Raw genomic sequence first — 17867 nt, 5'->3', positions numbered from 1 at the left:
TTATTTGGCGTGCTTCTTGAAAGCAAGAAGATCTGCCAAGCTAGCCAATGGGCAGCCATGACGCAAAAAGTCATGAGCCAGGAGCTCATCAGCAGAGGCACGGCTCTTGACGTCCACGCACAGGCAGACAGACAAGAATGCCTTCAGTTCTTTGCTTAGTTTCTCAGGCTTCTTGAGCCGAGGAGTTCCATTTGTTGCGATGAGGTAGAGAGCTTTGAGAGGTTCCTCGTTAAGATATGGCGGCTCGGACTCTATCATCTCAATCGCCATAATACCCAAAGACCAGATATCGACCTTGGGACCGTATTCCTTCTGCTTGACAACCTCGGGGGCCATCCAATAGGGGGTTCCCACCATGGTGGCTCGCTTGGATTTTGTCTCCGTGAGCTTGGCGCAGAAACCAAAATCGGCTACAGGCATGTCAGCATCGTGGAATTGTTCATGTTAATGGTGATCGACTTACTGATTTTCACGTTTCCACGAGCGTCGAGTAGAACATTATCACTCTTGATATCACGATGAATAATATTCTGTGAATGCAAGTGCTGCAAGCCGCGGCAGGTCTATGGGTGTCAGCAATTACAGTGTGGACGAGCCAATGTACGTACCTCGTGGCAAATAGTCGAGATTTGCTCCTCGGAGATGGACGGGTTGTTGTCAATCACGTCAGTAAGAGCACCCCCTTCCATGAATTCCATAACGACCCAGAGCTCCGCGTTGTTATTGCGTAGGAAAGCATCTAAGAAGTTAACAATGTTGCGGTGCCGGCTGTCTTTCATAACCATGATTTCGTTCACGATGAGCTCCTTCCTAGGTTGGTGAGCGAGGTCCATTTGTTTGATGGCAACCTGGGCCCTAGGACCCTGGGCACGCAGAATATCGCGGGCGATGCCCACAGCTGTCTCCTTAATCTTAGCAACGTAGACAGACCCTGATGCACCCTGTCCGATCTTCTTCTGCTTGGAATAGGAAATGTTTGGGTCGTCCTTCGAAACGGCTTCCTTAAGCTTGGCCATAACCTCACTTTCGGACATAGTAGACATTCTGACATCCTGCTTACGCTCCGAAGGCGATGGCTTGGCAGTTAGAGCAGCTTCGGCGGCCTTAACGCCATCAACCTGCTGCTGGGGTTGACTGGGCTTGGGCGCAACATTCAGGGGCTTGACGGGAGCTGGTAAGCGCGATGCTTGAGTCTGTTGCTGCGGCTGTCGAGGTTGTGAAGCCTGGTTTCCATTGGCATAACGAGGTGCGGCGTTGTCGGCGCGAGGAGTTCGCTGCGCCTGACTAGGATCCCTTAAAGTACTGGAGCTAGGCTGAGAGGCTAGAGGCGGCCGCTGAGAGGTGGTAGGAGGTGAAGGAGCAGGCCGCTGCGCCTGCAGGCTGCTCTGCTGTTGCGAGGCCTTTGGTGCAGGTGGAGCTGCTCGTGTTGGATTGTACCGGTTGGGCTGGGGAGAAGGTGATGAGCTATAACCACCACCAATTTCCTGCTGGGCAAGCGGAACCTTGGTTTTGGGAAGAGAAGCGTTGTAGGCTTCAAGGTCGCGTCTGTTCTGCTCCTCAATTTCGCGCTCCCGCTGTCTCTGAGCCTCCAGCTGCTTCTTACGCTGCTCCTCTCTCAGAGCATCCTGAGAGACATAATTAGGGGACATCTGTTGCATCTGCTGGCGCTGCTGGTACTGTTGCTGCTGATCCTGCTGGGCAGGGCGTTCATCAGGGCGGGCAGGGCGACGCGGAGCATTGGGGTTGGGTTGGACAGGAGAAGGGTTGTAACCTGGGCGCTGAGAAGCGGCTGGCGGCGCAGGTCGCGGAGGCGCCACAGAAGCACCACTGCCATATCCCAGCTGTTTGTTGGGCTGGCTCTGGGCAGGAGGAGTTGGCGTCAGGTTGGGATATTGATTGGGATTCTCAGCCCTTTTAGCAAGATCGGTGTAAAAGTCCAGAACCTCGAAGACGGCTTGAGGGTTGCGCTCATAATCTTCTTTAGTGATGGCTGATGAGTTGAGTAGTTTCGACCACTCCGGTGGCAAACCGACGAATTCACCAGTCTTTGGATCGAAACCAACATGCACGGCGTGAGAAAAGTTAGTAGGGTTGCTGACTCCGCCCATGCCTGGGCAAGCGCCGTAGATAAAGTCGATCCACTCATATAAGTCATCGTCACTCTTTACCTTGATTTGCAGGGTTTTGGTTTGACCGTCGTCGTCGCCGGGGCTGTTAGACGAACCATCTGGTTTGCGCTTGATCTCGAAGATGGTACCGGCGGCTTCGACTCGTCCGACGTTGACTACATCCCTCAGATAAAGTGTGTACGAAACCTTACCGCCCTCGGTCTTGTGAAAATCGAGCGACTCTTTGCGAAGAATCAGGTACTTCTGCTTCCAGGGTTGGATAAAATTCTTGCTCTCCTTGACCGACGCCCAACCCTCCTTCTTGACAGCGACTCCACCCAGACCATCGGTATTGTTGGACTGTTGGCGGGCGATCGGAAGCGAGATGGTTGAGCCGGTGTACGTCGAGGTTGCAGTACTTCGGATGGGGGAAATAGCCATGTTGGCCATGCTTCCTGGAAGGTTGGCATTGGGCGTTAGGTTCAAACGCGGTCGATCGGTGGGAGGCCGAGGCGCAGGGCCCGGGTTCATAAACTGGCCGGACGAGTACATACTGCGAACCGTTAGTTGCTGAAGTTGAGAAGCAATCTTATTCGCGTTGTTCGTTGCTGACAGGCAGGAACCCCCTCTTGAAGAGTGCCACCACAGATTTCAAAAGTAGATCCCAGCAGCGTCAAGAAATATGAAGCAAGATTGGCACGACATCAATCTATCAAGCCGACGTAATGAATTTACGGAGCAATATGCGTGTGCCATTCAAAGAGAGGAGAGCCTTCACCCCACCTCTTTGCCATGAGGCGAGCGCCTCATATCACCGAGCCAAGGAGAAGCAACGTACCTGTTTTGAGCCATCTTGAATTGCTTGACCTGCGAGGCGCAGCAAGAGTTATCTGATGGTGGCTATAAAGAATAAGACCGTTTGAAATCGATATATAAGTAAGGTAGGTTATTTGGCGGGTCGTACGCTTGCTGGCTCCCAGATCTAATAGCGAGCGGTGGACGGGAGGTAACCAACTCAGGAGCGCTCACAGGGTTGGTTCTGGGCGGTCTGGTTTCGACGATGTTGGAGAGCACCCGAACAGAGATCAAAGAAAGATTGATCTTGGGCACAGGAAAAGGCCTTCTCAGCGACCGGATGGAGAGGTCATGTATTCGAAATCGTGTCGGAGCAGCGGTCAGGGTAAGACTGAGAGTAAAGGTAGGTAGACAAGGAAGCTCGTCAGTGACAAGCACGGGGGGTTAGGCAAGGTAGATTGGAGTGGAGGTAGGCGAGCGGGACTGTGCTGGGATAATGGATAACGCACGTAGCCGCAAAACGGAGAGGAAGACGGCGACGAGAAGCAAGTTTAACTTTATGAGCAGCTGGTGGTGAAGTACCAGAAGCCGCAAAAAGCACAGGCGAGTTCGACGTTGTGAGGGAGAACAAGAAATACTGGATAGATAAGGTAGGTACTGAGGTAGGTAAGTATGGAGGTAATAAGGTACATGAGAACGAAAAGCCAGGTGGGTTTGGGGGAGGGAGCGGCCTTCCAAGTTTGGACCACCTACAGAGAATGAGCAGGAGAAGGAAGAAACGAAGAAAGGTGGGGAAGAAGGATTAAATGACCCCTAGTTCCCCAGCGCTGAGATATTCTCCCGCCGCAGAAGTGTCAGATGAAGAGTGACGGGGAAGTTCCAGTGGCGTTCCAGTTGCACGCACCTGCCCGCAGCCAGCTCCTAGGTCGTTGTAACTTACCTACCTAGGTACCTTACCTACTATACCTAGGTTAGTAGGTAGGTAGGTAGGTATACATAAGGTAACTAATTCATAGAATCAATGGTGGTCAGTGCCTCCACTGTCACTAAATGCATACCTAGTACCTAGAGTAAGGTAGGTGCCTAGGATCCAATGGATGGATACCTTAGTCTCATGGTGCAAGAAAGCATTAGACCTTGATGTAAGGTGTCAAAATAAACTCAGCAAAAGATATCCTAAGATTTTCCTAATCATGTATAAAGTTACTTAAGTATTTTTATCATCTAGGATTGAGGTCCTGAGTTTTCTTTCCTTACGTAGGCTGGGCTCCAATTCTTCCTCAGGTAAGGCACCTAAGACTTCCGTGTAGTGGAACTTGACCCCTGGATTCCGGATTGCCAATGCATGCCCGTTGCTTCTTGAAGGTGAAAGGGTCCAATTACTTGCATTGGATAAGATGGTGAACCTGGGGGACTTTTCAACGTGCATGAGTTGAGGTTGTAATCGAGAGTCTCTCCATAATGACGGCTACCTACCTACTTGCCTTGAGTAACTGAGGTTGATTTCAACTCCGTAATTACATCTACCTACATAAACTTAATAACTAAGGTAAGGTAGGTACGGAGTAAGGGAATGAAAATATCCCATAATGCCCCACCTTTCTTTGTGCTGATCATACCTATGTCCACCCAATCTTGAGTCCATACCTACATAATAGAGAGTACATATCATCGTATGGTATGTACACGTACCAGCGGCGGTCATGGCACGGGCCGCTGTTGGCCAAAGTGAAGTTTCCGGCTGCCCCATCTCAAGGTTGGTAGGTAGGTAGTACTGTATATACGATAAGGTAGTAGGCAATGAATGATCTCAACAATCAAGGTAGCTAGAAGGACTAAGCTATCAGCTTGGAAGATATATCACATTGTTCATAAAAACTAAAACTCCTGGTCAATTCATGATACATAACGATTGCCCCTCATCTCGGTCCCTATCAAGCTTTATTAGCGTTCTGAATACTGTTGGCTTGCTTGTCTCATGGTTATTGGTGTCAAGGTCGTCTGTTGCGTTACAAGCGCGCCCATTTGCCACGCACCACCATTCCTCATCTAGCGGCCATCGACGTCTGGATCTTTCATGATGCCAGATCCCTTGAGAAACTCCTTGGAAACCTCATAAAATGATCCTGTCTAGGAAATGCAGAAGGAACGCTTTGATCAGTTGTGGCTTTCCTATGCAGATGATGAGACCGAAAGACTCCGTCTGCTTGGCCTATATCATGTGTCCTATACCAATCTCCGAAGCCCCCCAGTCGCACAAGTTTACTGTATGATGATGATGGCCACGGATGCCAAGAACATGTCCTCAGACTATCGATACAAAGTTTCCGCTATCCGTGGCGCAAAATAGCCGCCGATGCTTGCTCAGAGCCCAGGCCCATCCCAAATGACACTCCTAACAACCTCATCTGACTGTTCGGGTCTTTGCTACCCAACACTGTCGATTATCAAGTCGCAGTACATAATAGTTGCGGTGCTTAACTTGATTACAATATCAACGCCATGTCATGTCTCCAGTAAAACCTCGTCTCATGATTGATTGAACCTTGTCCAACCTCACAGTTGAAGATTGGAGATTATCATCCTTTTTCTTCAGCAACCAAAGTCTGCCATTGCAACCCAATCTCAACTTCTCCAGTTTTGCATTCAGGATCAAAATAAAATGTTGCAGTCTCTAGAATAAGCCAAATGAGCCAAGGGAGAATTCGTATACTCAGCCAACAGTGGCCTTGTCAAAGACACCAGTTGTTTCACAACTTCAAGACACTCAACTCATTACTGAGCCCTTCAACTTAGCGCCAGTGTTTTGTCTCGTGACTCGTAGACTCAACCTGACGAATTCCAACTTCTGCCTTGACATTCACCATTTTGATAAATCTTCAGCCACTACGGCATCTATATTACATTTCTTCTAACCTTTTCTACTCTATCGTTGAGCAACCTCAACCTCCTGGCCCTCAAACTTGGGGAGCTCATTCTCAATCTGAGACCAGGTCTTACTGCCATTCACAAGTGACTTGATTGCATCAATGATCTTCCCCTGCTCCGCTCGGACTTGGCTGGTGCTGTCACGATCTCGCAAGGTAACAGTGCCGTCTTGAACTGTCTGGAAATCGATGGTAATGCCGAGAGGAGTGCCGAGCTCATCGTTTCGGCTGTATCGCTTACCAATGCTGGCAGAAGAGTCGTCCACGCGGCTGGAGATACCAGCACTGCGGAGACGTTGGGACAGCTGCTTGAGGAGAGGCTTGAACTGGGTATTGGAGGAGAGGGGAACAAGCAAAACCTTGGTAGGGGCCACAGTGGGAGGGAAAGATAGAACCTTTGAAGTGTTAGTATTTCATCATGCATATTCAGGGGGTTTGTTCTTACACCACGGGCTTCGTCGCCGCCCTCGGTGCCACGAGTCCAGAAGCTGTGCTCCATCAAAGAATAGAGAATACGGCCAATACCGAACGAGGGCTCGATAACATTGGGCACAAACTCGCGCGTGTTCTCGACCCTCTTGCGGAACTCGATGGCAATGGAGTCCTTGTTAACCTGGACCTTGCCGTCGCCAACACCAGCGACTTCGAGAGTGATGCTGCCGTTGTCGCTCAAATCCTTGGCCAGCTTTTCTCGCTGTTCTTGTGATGTAGCCAAGAGAGCACTTTCGACAGTCTTGGCATCCTTCTTGAACTGGGGGCCAAACTTCTTCCTCTCGATGTCGATTTGCCATTCCTCAATAACAAGAGGAGTCTCGCGCTGCTCGCGGACAACCAGAGGGGCGCCGGTCTTCTTGGCGTGAACACTCAAGTCGTAGGCACTTCGGTCAGCACAGCCGACACACTCAATCCAACCGGAGCTGGTGAAGAGTTCAGCATCCCAGCAGTCGGTGGCATAATGAGCCATCTCGTTGGCCATGTGCTGGCGGAACCGCAGCTTGGTCAGATCCACACCAATCTTTTCCAAAAACAAGTGAATTCGGGCAAGAAAGTAGCCCAGAGTCTCGTTGTCAACAAGACCATCCTTGACAGCCTGACCGATCTTGAGAGTTCTGGTCGTAGTCTTGCCACTCAGCTGCGTATCACGGTCAAGGAGGACAAGCTCAACATCTTCAACCTCATGGAATCGGTGGTGCTTCTTTCCACCCTCAGGATCGACGAAATGCTCAATCTCAGCCATAAGGAACTCACGCACTCGTAGAAGGCCGGCACGAGGGGAGATCTCGTTACGGTAGGACTTGCCAATAGACGCAGAGGCGAAAGGCATCTGAGATTGGTTGAACTCGAGGAGCTTGGCAAAGTTCAGGAACTGGCCCTGGGCAGTCTCGGGGCGGAGGTAACCAGGGTAGTTGCTGCTGGGACCAATGGAGGTTTGGAACATGAGGTTGAAGGAGACAGGCTCCGCGGGCTGAACACCAGTGGCGGGGTTTCTGAGGTCGTACTTCTTGATGAGCTCGCCAAGCTCTGGGCCACCGTAGTTGTCGATTCTGGCGAGAACCTCCTCGTACTCCTTGACGACAGCGTCGTCGAGTTTCACAGCTTCAGTCTTTGTCTTTTTCTTCTTCTTCTTGGGATCCTCCTCCTTATCCTCCACCTTCTGGCCACGGGCCTCCTTATCGCCGTTTAGCCGGGCCTCGAGAATGGCTTCGACAAAGTGGTCGGCTCGAAGAATCTCGCCGTTCTTGGGGTCCTTGCACATCCAGTCGGCGAACTTGTCAACATGGCCACTGGTCTTGAGGACCTCGTGAGGGGTCAGAACAGTGCAGTCAACCTCGAGCATATCCTCCTCGAGGATGAAATGCTTGCGCCAGATATCAATGACACCGGCCTGCAGTGCGCAGCCAGGAGGGCCATAGTCGAACAAACCACCAACACCGCCGTAGATTTCGAAGGACGGGGTGTAAAACATGCGGCGTCGGAGGATGGATTCGAGGACAGCCTTGTCGAGGGGCTGGCCCTTGAGAGTCGTCGCGGCGGAAGTCATCTTATCCTTTTTGCGCTTCTGCGACGTTTGCAGTTGAAAGGCGTTGAGGGGTCGTGAGGTCGCAAAAGTGCGGGAGTCTACGACAGTGCGGGGTGGTTTTGCACAGGCCGCAAACCGGAACCGGGAACCAGAACGTGACAGATAAAGTTGCCTTGATAGAGGGAAAGCTGTGGAAAAGCTTTTCTTTACTGTCGTTGGCAGTGAGGCTGGAGATAGTGATACGGGACGAATTGGCTTCATCCACCCTGATTGTGAAAGTCGTCAGGTAAAGAGACAGAGGAGGGCGTGAGTCACAAAAGACGACTCTGTAGGTGGCCTAAAATGGCTGCTATTAGGTCAGACCAGAGACTCGTCTCGCTGTTCGGTACCTACAGTGGAGGTAATGGATGGACAGGTAGCTGTGGGTGGTGGGGGAATTTTGTGAGTTTCTCTGGCATCTGCTGGGCGCTGATTCGACAATTTGGTGGTTAGAGACCCTAAAGAGGGAGTTCTGCTATCGTGGGTGTAACAGGCATGTACTAAAACCTGCAGCAGTTTTGGGAGGATATGGAAGTCTGGCTGGTATCGTCGGGTGTTATTTGACCCCCACCACATCCACGTACTATACCATTTCTACCATTCACGGAGTAAACTAAGGTCGGGTACCATTCTAAGGCACTGTTTGTCACAATGCACGTGCCGGGACACGGCTTGATCATGAGAATCATGACATTGGATGAATTTTGCGTTAAAAGTCTTTTTTTTTTTTTAATGAAATTGATTAAAACGATCAATTGCCTTAGTACTGGGTGAAGCGACTGACTGGCTCTGATAAGAATACCATTCATGGTAACAAGCTGTGCTGCTTGTTGAGTGTGTGGTGATATGCCCCTTAGTGCATAAGTCGTCTGAATCTCTCAAGACGAACTCACAGATATCTCCTTACGATATACGCCGATTTTCTTCACATTCATCATCTCTCTCTCTCTAAAAGAAAAAAAAAAACTGAGAGGGAGAAAGAGATAGAGGAAAAAAAGAGTCTGCCTAACTAAAATTTCGTCCCCATGTTATCTGAATGAAGGCGAAGTTAGCACTGACTCAATCTTTACATACCTCCATACCTACTAGGTAGGTAGTACCTAGGTAGATATATTGGCCCCCTCAAACTTGCCAGCTCAGCCGTTGCATTGACGACGAGCGAGTCAACGGCTGAAGAAACCAGCCCGGTCAACGTCTTGTCTCAATGCATTTTAGTAAATGCATGATATGAATATTTCACAAGGTAAAATAGGCAATTGTGTACGGAGTAACAACCCTCAGCTTCTGTGGTGGTCCGATCTCAAGCTCGCCCCAGATTTCTAGCCGCCCCTGGCATCAGTTGCTCGGCAACCATATGTTTATACTAACCCCAGCCAGCGAGCGACCTGACTGACCGCACCGAAACCGTTCAAAAAGGCAAACCGCGATCGTCCTTCATCATCTCTCCGTTCGTCTTTCACTAACATCAACAGCCCATCCCGCCCTTGCTCTCAATAATGGCTACCCGTACAATTGAGGCGCGCTTCGAGCGCATGTCCGTCAACGATGAGAATGATCCCCTTGGCGACGGCTCCAAGCTCTACAGCAAGACAAAGGTATGCGTGTGTGTTTGCTGTGACCGCTCCATGATGGCTTGATCACTGACATAGGTAGACTATGGTCTCATCTACCACATCACAAAGTCTACATGGAGCCTCTCGGCCCAACCTCTTCAAAGTCGCCCTCCAGTCGCAAAGCAGCAACACCAACGCTGCTGTGATGCTGCCATCCCAGGCTGCTCAACGAAAAGTCAACAACGCGCCTCCATCCCCTACAAGAAAAGCACTTCCATCTTCTTCAAGGACGTCGGATGAAGCTCAAGATGAACGAAAATCAGTCACACTGCCAGAGCAAATCGGCGTCCCGAAGCAGTTCCACCTCGGCATGTTCGAGATTGGCCGACCTCTGGGCAAGGGCAAATTTGGACGAGTGTACCTTGCTCGAGAGAGAACAACGGGCTTCATCTGCGCCCTCAAGGTCCTCCACAAGAATGAATTGCAAGCAGGTCGTGTTGAGAAGCAGGTTCGCCGAGAGATCGAGATTCAAAGCAACCTGAGACACCCCAACATCCTTCAGCTCTACGGCCACTTCCACGATAGCAAGCGAGTATTCTTGATTCTTGAATTCGCTGGCAAGGGTGAACTATACAAGCACCTCCGAAAAGAGAGCCGGTTCCCCGAGTGGAAGGCAGCCCAGTACATCGCCCAGATGGCATCGGCATTGCGCTATCTGCATCGAAAGCATGTCATCCACCGGGATATCAAGCCTGAGAACATTTTGGTTGGTATCCATGGTGAGATCAAAATCTCGGATTTCGGATGGAGTGTGCACGCTCCTAATAACCGAAGGAAGACCATGTGTGGTACTCTTGACTACCTCCCTCCTGAGATGATCAAGCCAGGCACCTCTGACAACTTTTACAACGAGAAGGTCGACCTGTGGAGTTTGGGCGTTCTGACGTATGAGTTCCTCGTGGGTGAAGCGCCCTTCGAGGATACGCCAGTGATGACTCAACGAAGGATTGCTCGTGCTGACATGTCGATTCCTTCATGGGTCAGTCCTGAGGCTACTGACCTCATCAAGAAGGTATGTAGCCAGCCCCAAAGATTTCTGTATCGCCATACTGACATGGATGAAGCTCTTGGTGTTGGATCCTGAGAAGCGAATTCCTCTAGAGCAGATTCAGCAACACCCCTGGATCATCAAGCACTGCGTCAAGGGTGAGCGTGCTTCTAACCGCGAGAAGGTGCAATAATGATATAACGACAAATAGCATGAATGGATAACGGTTGAAAGGCGTTCATCGGCAGTTGATTGACTGACTTTCTAATAATCAAGGACGGAACCTGGCCGTTTGCATCAGTTGGAGTACGGGATTTTCTTTTGTGGCGTCATTCCAACAATCATTAAAACGAATACAAGAATTTGCTCCAGCGTGTTGGAAGGGTATCATTGAGAGTATTGTGGTACGCAGCAGAAAGGCATCATACATTTCATTATAGGCGCCTCTCGCCCGTCTTAGATATCGTACACATTTCCATCTGCAGGGCAGACTGCTAGCAATTATCGATAAACCTCGTCGAATGGCCTCGTGTCGGCAAAGCAAGAGTCCCAAACCTGGTTGACAACGTTGGTTGCTTGGACGTCGTCCTTGCACGTGGATCTGGCCGTGACAGAATCAATGGCTCGTCTGCGGACGCAATTTTGGAATTGCTGCGTCAGTCTCCAATTCCCTCGAACAAAAGCCTCTTTTGTCCATCTGCACTCGCCACTGAGCATTGAAGCTCGGATCTTGACATGAGTTAGCATACTTGTTTGTAAGGAAATTAATCGGCTTGCTTCCTTAACCCACCTCTGTGCATGCGGCGTGCTTCAAGTCCTTTTGGCCCATAAAGTCGACATTCTTCCACCGAACGTAGTCCCAGGCATGCACCATCTCATGCGCAAGCGTATCCTCGAGATGCTTTCGGTTCTTGATGTGGTTGGCACATATGAGGATGCCATGATTGGGGCTGAAACCACCAGATTGCCAGTTGACAGAGCCATCAGCCCTCAGAGAGGAGGGACAGCGACGGCAGTGAACATTGGAAGGGTCTATTCGTCCATTGAGGGCTTGAATCTTGTCGGACATGAAGCGAACGACGGGTGAATAGGTAAAGAGCCAGTCGCGGTCTCTCTCACAAGCTTTGCAGTCTTTTTCTTCCTCGATTTCCGTTGTGTACTCTCGGAAGAAGAATTTGCCCTCGGGTGTCATTTGGCCCGAGAGCATCTTGAAGTAGTTCATCCACCATGAGATCTCTGGAGAAAACCCTGTTTTTGCAGGGTCGTTCTTGATTTCTGCATTTGAAGCACTTGGCGTTCCAGCGGGGACACCTGGGGGAGGTGTAGAGTCAGATGACATTCTGAAAAGGCGCGTGTGTGTAATCTCCTATGCCAACTGAGTCCGAATTAGTATGCTGTGGCTTCGGCGAGTGAATTCGGCATTCGGCGTAAGACTCAGAATCTCAAGGTGATCGATCTCTCTTGACCTGGGCTTCTTCTCACAAGGCAGTGGAGGCTTTAGTTTAGCTGGCCTGGCCTTAGCTTTACTTTAGGTTACCTTACTCCAGGAGCCTCCCTCCACTGAGTGCAAATTCTGCCACGGACCCGGACAGCCCGATTCGGCCAGGCGGTGAAGAGGCTGATTGGATCAGTTTTCCGAACAAATGACCCTATTCGTGATGCTTTCCCGGGCGACATCGGGGTCTGGGGAACTCTTCAACAAGGGCGCAGGAGCACAGTCCAATCAATTCGACTCTCGCCCAACGTTTGCCCAGCTCCAGCTCCAAACATCCTGACACTCCCACTCACATCCCATCTCATACCATCCCATCCTACCTATCCTGTTCAACCCTCGGTTCCACACTCAGAGAGAGCGACAAGGGCGCATGAGAAAAATGACGAGTGAAAGCATGTTTCAATGTAAGCATTTCTCTCAATCCCTCTTCTCTTTGCTTCATCCATCCGTCCTTCTTTTGATTTGTGTTGTGGAAGGAGAGTCAAGTCTGTCTTGATATATATATATGTACCTATATATATACACTACCTCCCTACCTTATACGCTTCTTCACACGTGCAGTGTGTAGAGACACCCATGTGAAACTGCCAGTGTTTCTTACAGGCGTTGCATCATACCCCCAAAAGCGGCATTAAACTGACTTGTTTTCCTTTTTCTTAAACCTCGTAGTCATGAGAGGCAACGGGACAAAGTCTCTGACCATCGTCATCAAGCTTGGTGAGTTTACTTTACGGCTCAACACCAAGCTTGACTCATCCCCCACTAACACTCGGCCTTCATCACAGGAACAAGCTCCATTGTCGATGAGAAGACTCACGAACCACTTCTTCCGATTCTGACTCTCATTGTTGATACGGCTGTGAAGCTTCGCAAAGATGGTCACAGGGTGGTCATTGTTTCGTCCGGCGCTATCGGTGTTGGTCTCCGGCGTATGGACGTCGAGAAGCGACCTAAGCATCTCGCACAGCTACAGGTTGGAACCGAATGTCTCTATTGACCATCTGTAATCAAGTGACTAACGTCAACGTCTACAGGCTCTTGCAGCGATCGGCCAATGCCGCCTCATGAGTCTGTGGGATAGTCTGTTCACCCACCTCAGGCAGCCAATTGCTCAGATCCTCCTTACACGAAACGATATTGCAGACGTGTGTCCAACTCTTCTGTCTTGAATCTTCAGCGGTGAACTAAAAAAAATATGTGTCGCAGCGAACGAGATACTTTAACGCCCAAAACACCTTCCATGCCCTTTTGGAACAAGGTGTAATCCCCATTGTTAACGAAAACGACACTCTTGCCGTTTCCGAAATCAAGTTTGGCGACAATGATACTCTCTCCGCCATCACTGCCGCTATGATACACGCTGATATGCTGTTCTTGATGACGGACGTTGACTGTCTCTATGACAAGAACCCCAGAACCAACCCGGATGCTAAGCCTATCGAGGTGGTCGAAGACATCGCTGCACTACAGGCTGACGGTAAATTTCATCTTCAGGCGCGGGCTTGTCTCACCGGAAACTAACTCTCGAGCAGTATCCAGTGCTGGTTCGTCCCTTGGGACAGGAGGCATGAGCACCAAGATTATTGCTGCTAGGCTGGGCACTTCCGCTGGAGTCACGACTGTCATTACGAGGTCTTCTAACCCGGGAAACGTGCTCAACATTGTGCAGTATCTACAGTCAATACAAAAAGGGAACACTCCCCCCAGTCCCGACGAGCGTGCTGAAGGCTTGTCACGATCGGCATCAGCTCTGACGCTCTCCAACTTAAATGGCGCCCCTTGGCCCCCCTTACACACTCGCTTCATCCCCGCCAACGATCCCATCAGGGACCGTCATTTTTGGCTGCTTCACACTCCTCATCCCCACGGCACCCTCTACATCGACTCAGGCGCTTACAAGGCTCTTGTTGGCAAGGCGGGTCTGCTTCCGGTTGGCGTCATTGATGTCGAGGGTAACTTTGCCCAACAGGAGGTGGTGCGTCTCGTGGCAGTCAAGCGGCGATCAACCCCTGGGCCTGATGGCAAAATGTGGGAGGGCACTCCTGAAGAAGTCGGCCGAGCTCTGGTCAACTATGCCGCCGCTGAGATCGCGCGGATCAAGGGCAAGCAGAGCGTTGAGATTGAGAAGATCCTTGGCTATGCTGATAGTGAGTATGTCGCTCACAGACAGCATGTCGGTTTCTTTAAGAGAGACAGCAGGCCAGTGAGTCCAGCTCGAGAGATAAACGGTGCAGTAATGGAATAGGCAGGCAAAGAGATGGCTTCGAAAATGGACAAAATGGGGTAAGCGAATACATTTCAACATATACAGCGCTTTTTGATGGCGATGACGATGACGATGATGATATCTACCAATCTACCAAATAACACAAGCATGGTTGACTTGGCCACAAGTTTCTTTTCCGCCCTCACTCTCAACGCCAAAGAATGAATGATTAATATAGCCCCAACGCCAGACGAAGCAAACCATACTGCCCTCTACCCCGTCGCAAACAAGTTGTCTTCGTCACGGAGGTACTCTCCACAGTCGGCCTGTCTGAAACAAGTGACACCGGTGGGATCCAATCTTCGGGCCTCGGCAGTGCTGCGGGCAGTGACACCAAATCCGAGCGGTGTATCGTTCATGCTGTAGACAACAACTCCTTGGTGTTCGGGGCAGTCCTCTGACCAACGACCGACATGCGCCTTGACGATGTTGCTGCCGTATAGGAAGGGCATGGTTCCGTTTTCCTTGACCCAAATCTTGTAGCGGGCGTGCTCGGCGATGATGGGAAGGGCTGTGATGTGCAGGCGGAACTTGCCAGACTTCGTGAACTTGCCTGTAAAATTTGAAGGTTAGCTAGAGAATATTGCGACATGTATCAATGCAAAGACGTACCAAGACAAGTTCCTAGAGAGAGAAGCTTATCACGCGCAATAGAGGTAGCCAGGTTGGCGATCGAGAGACGAACGTAAAAGACACGATCGCGGACTAGGCGGAAGACATAGCGATCAGGGTTCGGGGAGTCGTCGAGGGGTGCGATCAGGTTCTTGAGGGAGCCGCCAGTGTAATTTGCCAGTTTCTCGAACAGAGTCTGGGTCTCCTTTTCTGTGAGAGGGCGCATTTTATCGTTAGGATATGGTAATTGATGGTGTTGTTGATGTTGTTCAATGGCGGGATGGCTTGGCTTCGCAAAGGAAAAATAGTTGATGGAGCAGAACTGATAAGGATTCTTATCAGTCGGCGACTGGAGGTGGAGTGGATATCCGTAGACGGGAGGTTTAAATGGATAGGGGGACCCTTGACTTAGGTACCTTAAGGTAGGTAGGCACCTAGGCTGACTTGGCTGTAAGAAAATGGCTGTGAAAATACCTAAACGTCATTGCGGCATTACTCAAATAGCAATAGAAAATTTTGCATTAGCATATATGTAAAGTCTGTATTTTTATAGCTGTCTAGTTGTTAGGATTGTGGTGGTTTCTCTTCACATAGGTACCAGATGTTGGCAGTTCAGGTAGTCCAATTCACAAGAAAGCGACTTACAACCTTACTAACATTACATAGTAGGTTGCTCGACAGCTTGGATAAGGTAGGTCTCAGACGTCTTATATTATAAACATGAAGAATATATACACCAGAATAGAGTATGAAGACTGAAAGTGAAACCCATAGATCTAGTTATAGCCCTGTTAGCTTGTTCATTCTTCGGACAGCGTTCCTCAGACTAAACGTCAGCTGAATCCCTGGAACGATTTATCATTGCAAAGAGAGATTATGACGCCTGGTCAGGCACCCACATAACGCATTCGAGCCAAAGAAAGAAAACGAAGACATGTTGTTTCCATACAACTTAGCACCCCAACACATACTCCGTCAGCCAATATGTCTCGTAGCCTCCCGATTCAGATGCTGGCTAGTATCTTGCCTATACTTGTCGCAAAGGGCTTGCCTAAGAGTCCTGAAATCCTGTTTAGCACAGTAAATCAGTGTATTCATCTCTATCCATCTCCTGGGAGTTTCTGGGAGCTCGAGCTCAGCGATGACCAGTCTCATGAGGTCGGCCTTGACAGTATGAATGATGTCTCTTAGTTCCGAGATGGATTCTTGACCAAGGACAGACAGTCTCAGGCCAGCAAAATCTTGTATAACATCGATCTCCTTGCCCCAGTGGAGACGGTGAGATATCAAGTACTTGATGGCCTGATCTTCAAGGTTATAGAGGTCCATGAGATCCTCTTTAGTCAAAGATCCATAATACGAGGGTTTAATCGTTTATAATGTCTCCCCACATATTCATCTTTGGTCAGCTCCTGGAGGCAATGCTTCTCAAGATAGGCTTTGTGTCTTCAGGAGACCTGGGGTTTGTATTGACTTTGAATGTGTGCCATGTTATGCGCCAAGCGAGGTAACCTTTTTGAAGTTCATCATATCCATATTTCGAGGGTTGCTCAAACACCAGACCCACGATGAGGCCAGGTGGACAGGTTGAGAATACGTTCATAACGTTTTGCAGGCATCCATGCTTTACATGTCGTATTCGACCCTCAGTAATGGCATTGTGTGACAGGCTGTTGGATGTGCCCAGATCAGTGCTATCTGGTCTTTGAGACACATCTTTGACTTTTGTTGTTGGATCTGTTAGATCGCCTATGCTCGCCTGAGATGCGTGCTCATCCAGATACCGTAACATGCAAGGTTTGCAACTGACGCTGTAGCATTCGCGGGTATTTAGACAGTGATTATGGTCTTCGGAAGCCCAAGATCGCAGGCGAGCATCTATAGCATGGACTTCGATTTGTTACATGTGAGCTTTATTGTCTTTCAAGCTCTGGAATCGATTGTGCCTATCGTCGTAGAAGCCGACATCTCTGACAAACGAAACTCACTTGGAGAGGGATCTAGTCCGGAGGAGCTCGGAAGCTCTGTGAGAGAAAGACGAACACGGGCTTCGTGTGATTACAGTGACGGGCCAACGGACGGAAGTGGTCGACGAGGAAAGGAAGAGTGATCTGACGAAGCAAGGCTCCAGTAAACGGTATTGAGAACCATCTTGTCTCCGTGTGCTTCAATCTTATATTGTATAAGTAGTCAGAGAGTGTACCTGGTAACGAATAGAGCTTTGAAGACAGAGTGCACAGGTAAACGGCGGGCGAAGGATGTAGCGACGAGGGGGGGTGAACCGGTCTCTTGGCGTGTAAGTCTATCAGTGGCGGGATAGTTCTCGACCCGAACCTCAACTCGCCTGTTGCAACCTCTCTTATAGTCCAGTGCAGAAAAGAAAATACTGATTGTGTTCTTTTCGATCATGTATGTGTGTGAAACAGTTGGTCTCAGACTTGGTGCACTATCGAGTGTCGATATGGGCGTCCTGTAGAGCTGTAGAATGCATTTCATAAAGGCAACCACAGAAGCAATTGAAAGTGGTCCTGGGTTCTGTAAAGCTATGGTTGTCATAGATTTCATATGAAGGAGGCGATTCTCGCTGGTTGTCTGATGAGTGATGCTCACGAACGATCACTGGTTGCAAAGGACAGCAGACTGCTTGCCATGGAATGTATCACAGAGTTTGATGTGCGTGTCATGATATAGGTAGGTACATTACCAGGTGTTCTTGGCCAATCTTGAGGCAGTTAGCTACACACAGATGTTTACGTGTGCTGCTTGATAGATCAGCTCTTCCCGTTGTAAATCGTAATCAAGGCAGTGGTGGTGGCATTAGGATTTGGATATCCTTTTTCAGTCTGATGGCAAGCATCTAATCATAGAACTTTCACTTGCTTTATCCAATTCCCATTCACGGTTCACTACCTGAGATTACTGGAAATTGTATCTCTATTTGAGGCTTATATATACTGACAGGGTTGCAGCTGTTCAACATAGAGAACCGTCTAAAAGCCTGCAA

At 49.6% G+C, this 17867-nt stretch overlaps 6 protein-coding genes across 6 annotated transcripts; 2 read left to right on the top strand and 4 right to left on the bottom strand.

Moving 5' to 3' along the window:
* On the bottom strand, positions 1-2960 carry FTJAE_593 (STE STE20 PAKA kinase; the record flags this gene model as incomplete). The annotated part of the gene is made up of 4 exons (XM_037352489.1): positions 1-410; positions 464-563; positions 609-2661; positions 2947-2960. 4 exons carry the CDS (start codon positions 2958-2960, stop codon positions 1-3), a joined length of 2577 nt encoding a protein of 858 aa, XP_037212295.1.
* Positions 2961-5829: 2869 nt separating this feature from the next.
* FTJAE_592 (glycyl-tRNA synthetase) lies at positions 5830-7871 on the bottom strand (the record flags this gene model as incomplete). The annotated part of the gene is made up of 2 exons (XM_037352478.1): positions 5830-6225; positions 6276-7871. 2 exons carry the CDS (start codon positions 7869-7871, stop codon positions 5830-5832), a joined length of 1992 nt encoding a protein of 663 aa, XP_037212294.1.
* Positions 7872-9385: 1514 nt separating this feature from the next.
* On the top strand, positions 9386-10683 carry FTJAE_591 (AUR kinase; the record flags this gene model as incomplete). The annotated part of the gene is made up of 3 exons (XM_037352467.1): positions 9386-9484; positions 9543-10514; positions 10567-10683. 3 exons carry the CDS (start codon positions 9386-9388, stop codon positions 10681-10683), a joined length of 1188 nt encoding a protein of 395 aa, XP_037212293.1.
* Positions 10684-10991: 308 nt separating this feature from the next.
* FTJAE_590 (mitochondrial inner membrane protease ATP23) lies at positions 10992-11829 on the bottom strand (the record flags this gene model as incomplete). The annotated part of the gene is made up of 2 exons (XM_037352456.1): positions 10992-11219; positions 11281-11829. 2 exons carry the CDS (start codon positions 11827-11829, stop codon positions 10992-10994), a joined length of 777 nt encoding a protein of 258 aa, XP_037212292.1.
* An 827-nt stretch (positions 11830-12656) lies between these two features.
* Positions 12657-14352, top strand: FTJAE_589 (glutamate 5-kinase; the record flags this gene model as incomplete). The annotated part of the gene is made up of 6 exons (XM_037352445.1): positions 12657-12702; positions 12771-12958; positions 13020-13130; positions 13192-13462; positions 13518-14132; positions 14297-14352. The coding sequence occupies 6 exons, from the start codon at positions 12657-12659 to the stop codon at positions 14350-14352; spliced, it is 1287 nt and encodes a 428-aa protein (XP_037212291.1).
* Positions 14353-14463: 111 nt separating this feature from the next.
* FTJAE_588 (60s ribosome subunit biogenesis nip7) lies at positions 14464-15089 on the bottom strand (the record flags this gene model as incomplete). The annotated part of the gene is made up of 2 exons (XM_037352434.1): positions 14464-14804; positions 14864-15089. The coding sequence occupies 2 exons, from the start codon at positions 15087-15089 to the stop codon at positions 14464-14466; spliced, it is 567 nt and encodes a 188-aa protein (XP_037212290.1).
* Positions 15090-17867: the final 2778 nt, after the last annotated feature.

Source organism: Fusarium tjaetaba (assembly GCF_013396195.1).
Source record: "Fusarium tjaetaba strain NRRL 66243 chromosome Unknown NRRL66243_c0000015, whole genome shotgun sequence".
Lineage (NCBI taxonomy): Eukaryota > Fungi > Ascomycota > Sordariomycetes > Hypocreales > Nectriaceae > Fusarium > Fusarium tjaetaba.
The sequence above is the reverse complement of the archived record's forward strand: the minus strand, read 5'-3'. Positions and strand labels throughout refer to the sequence as shown.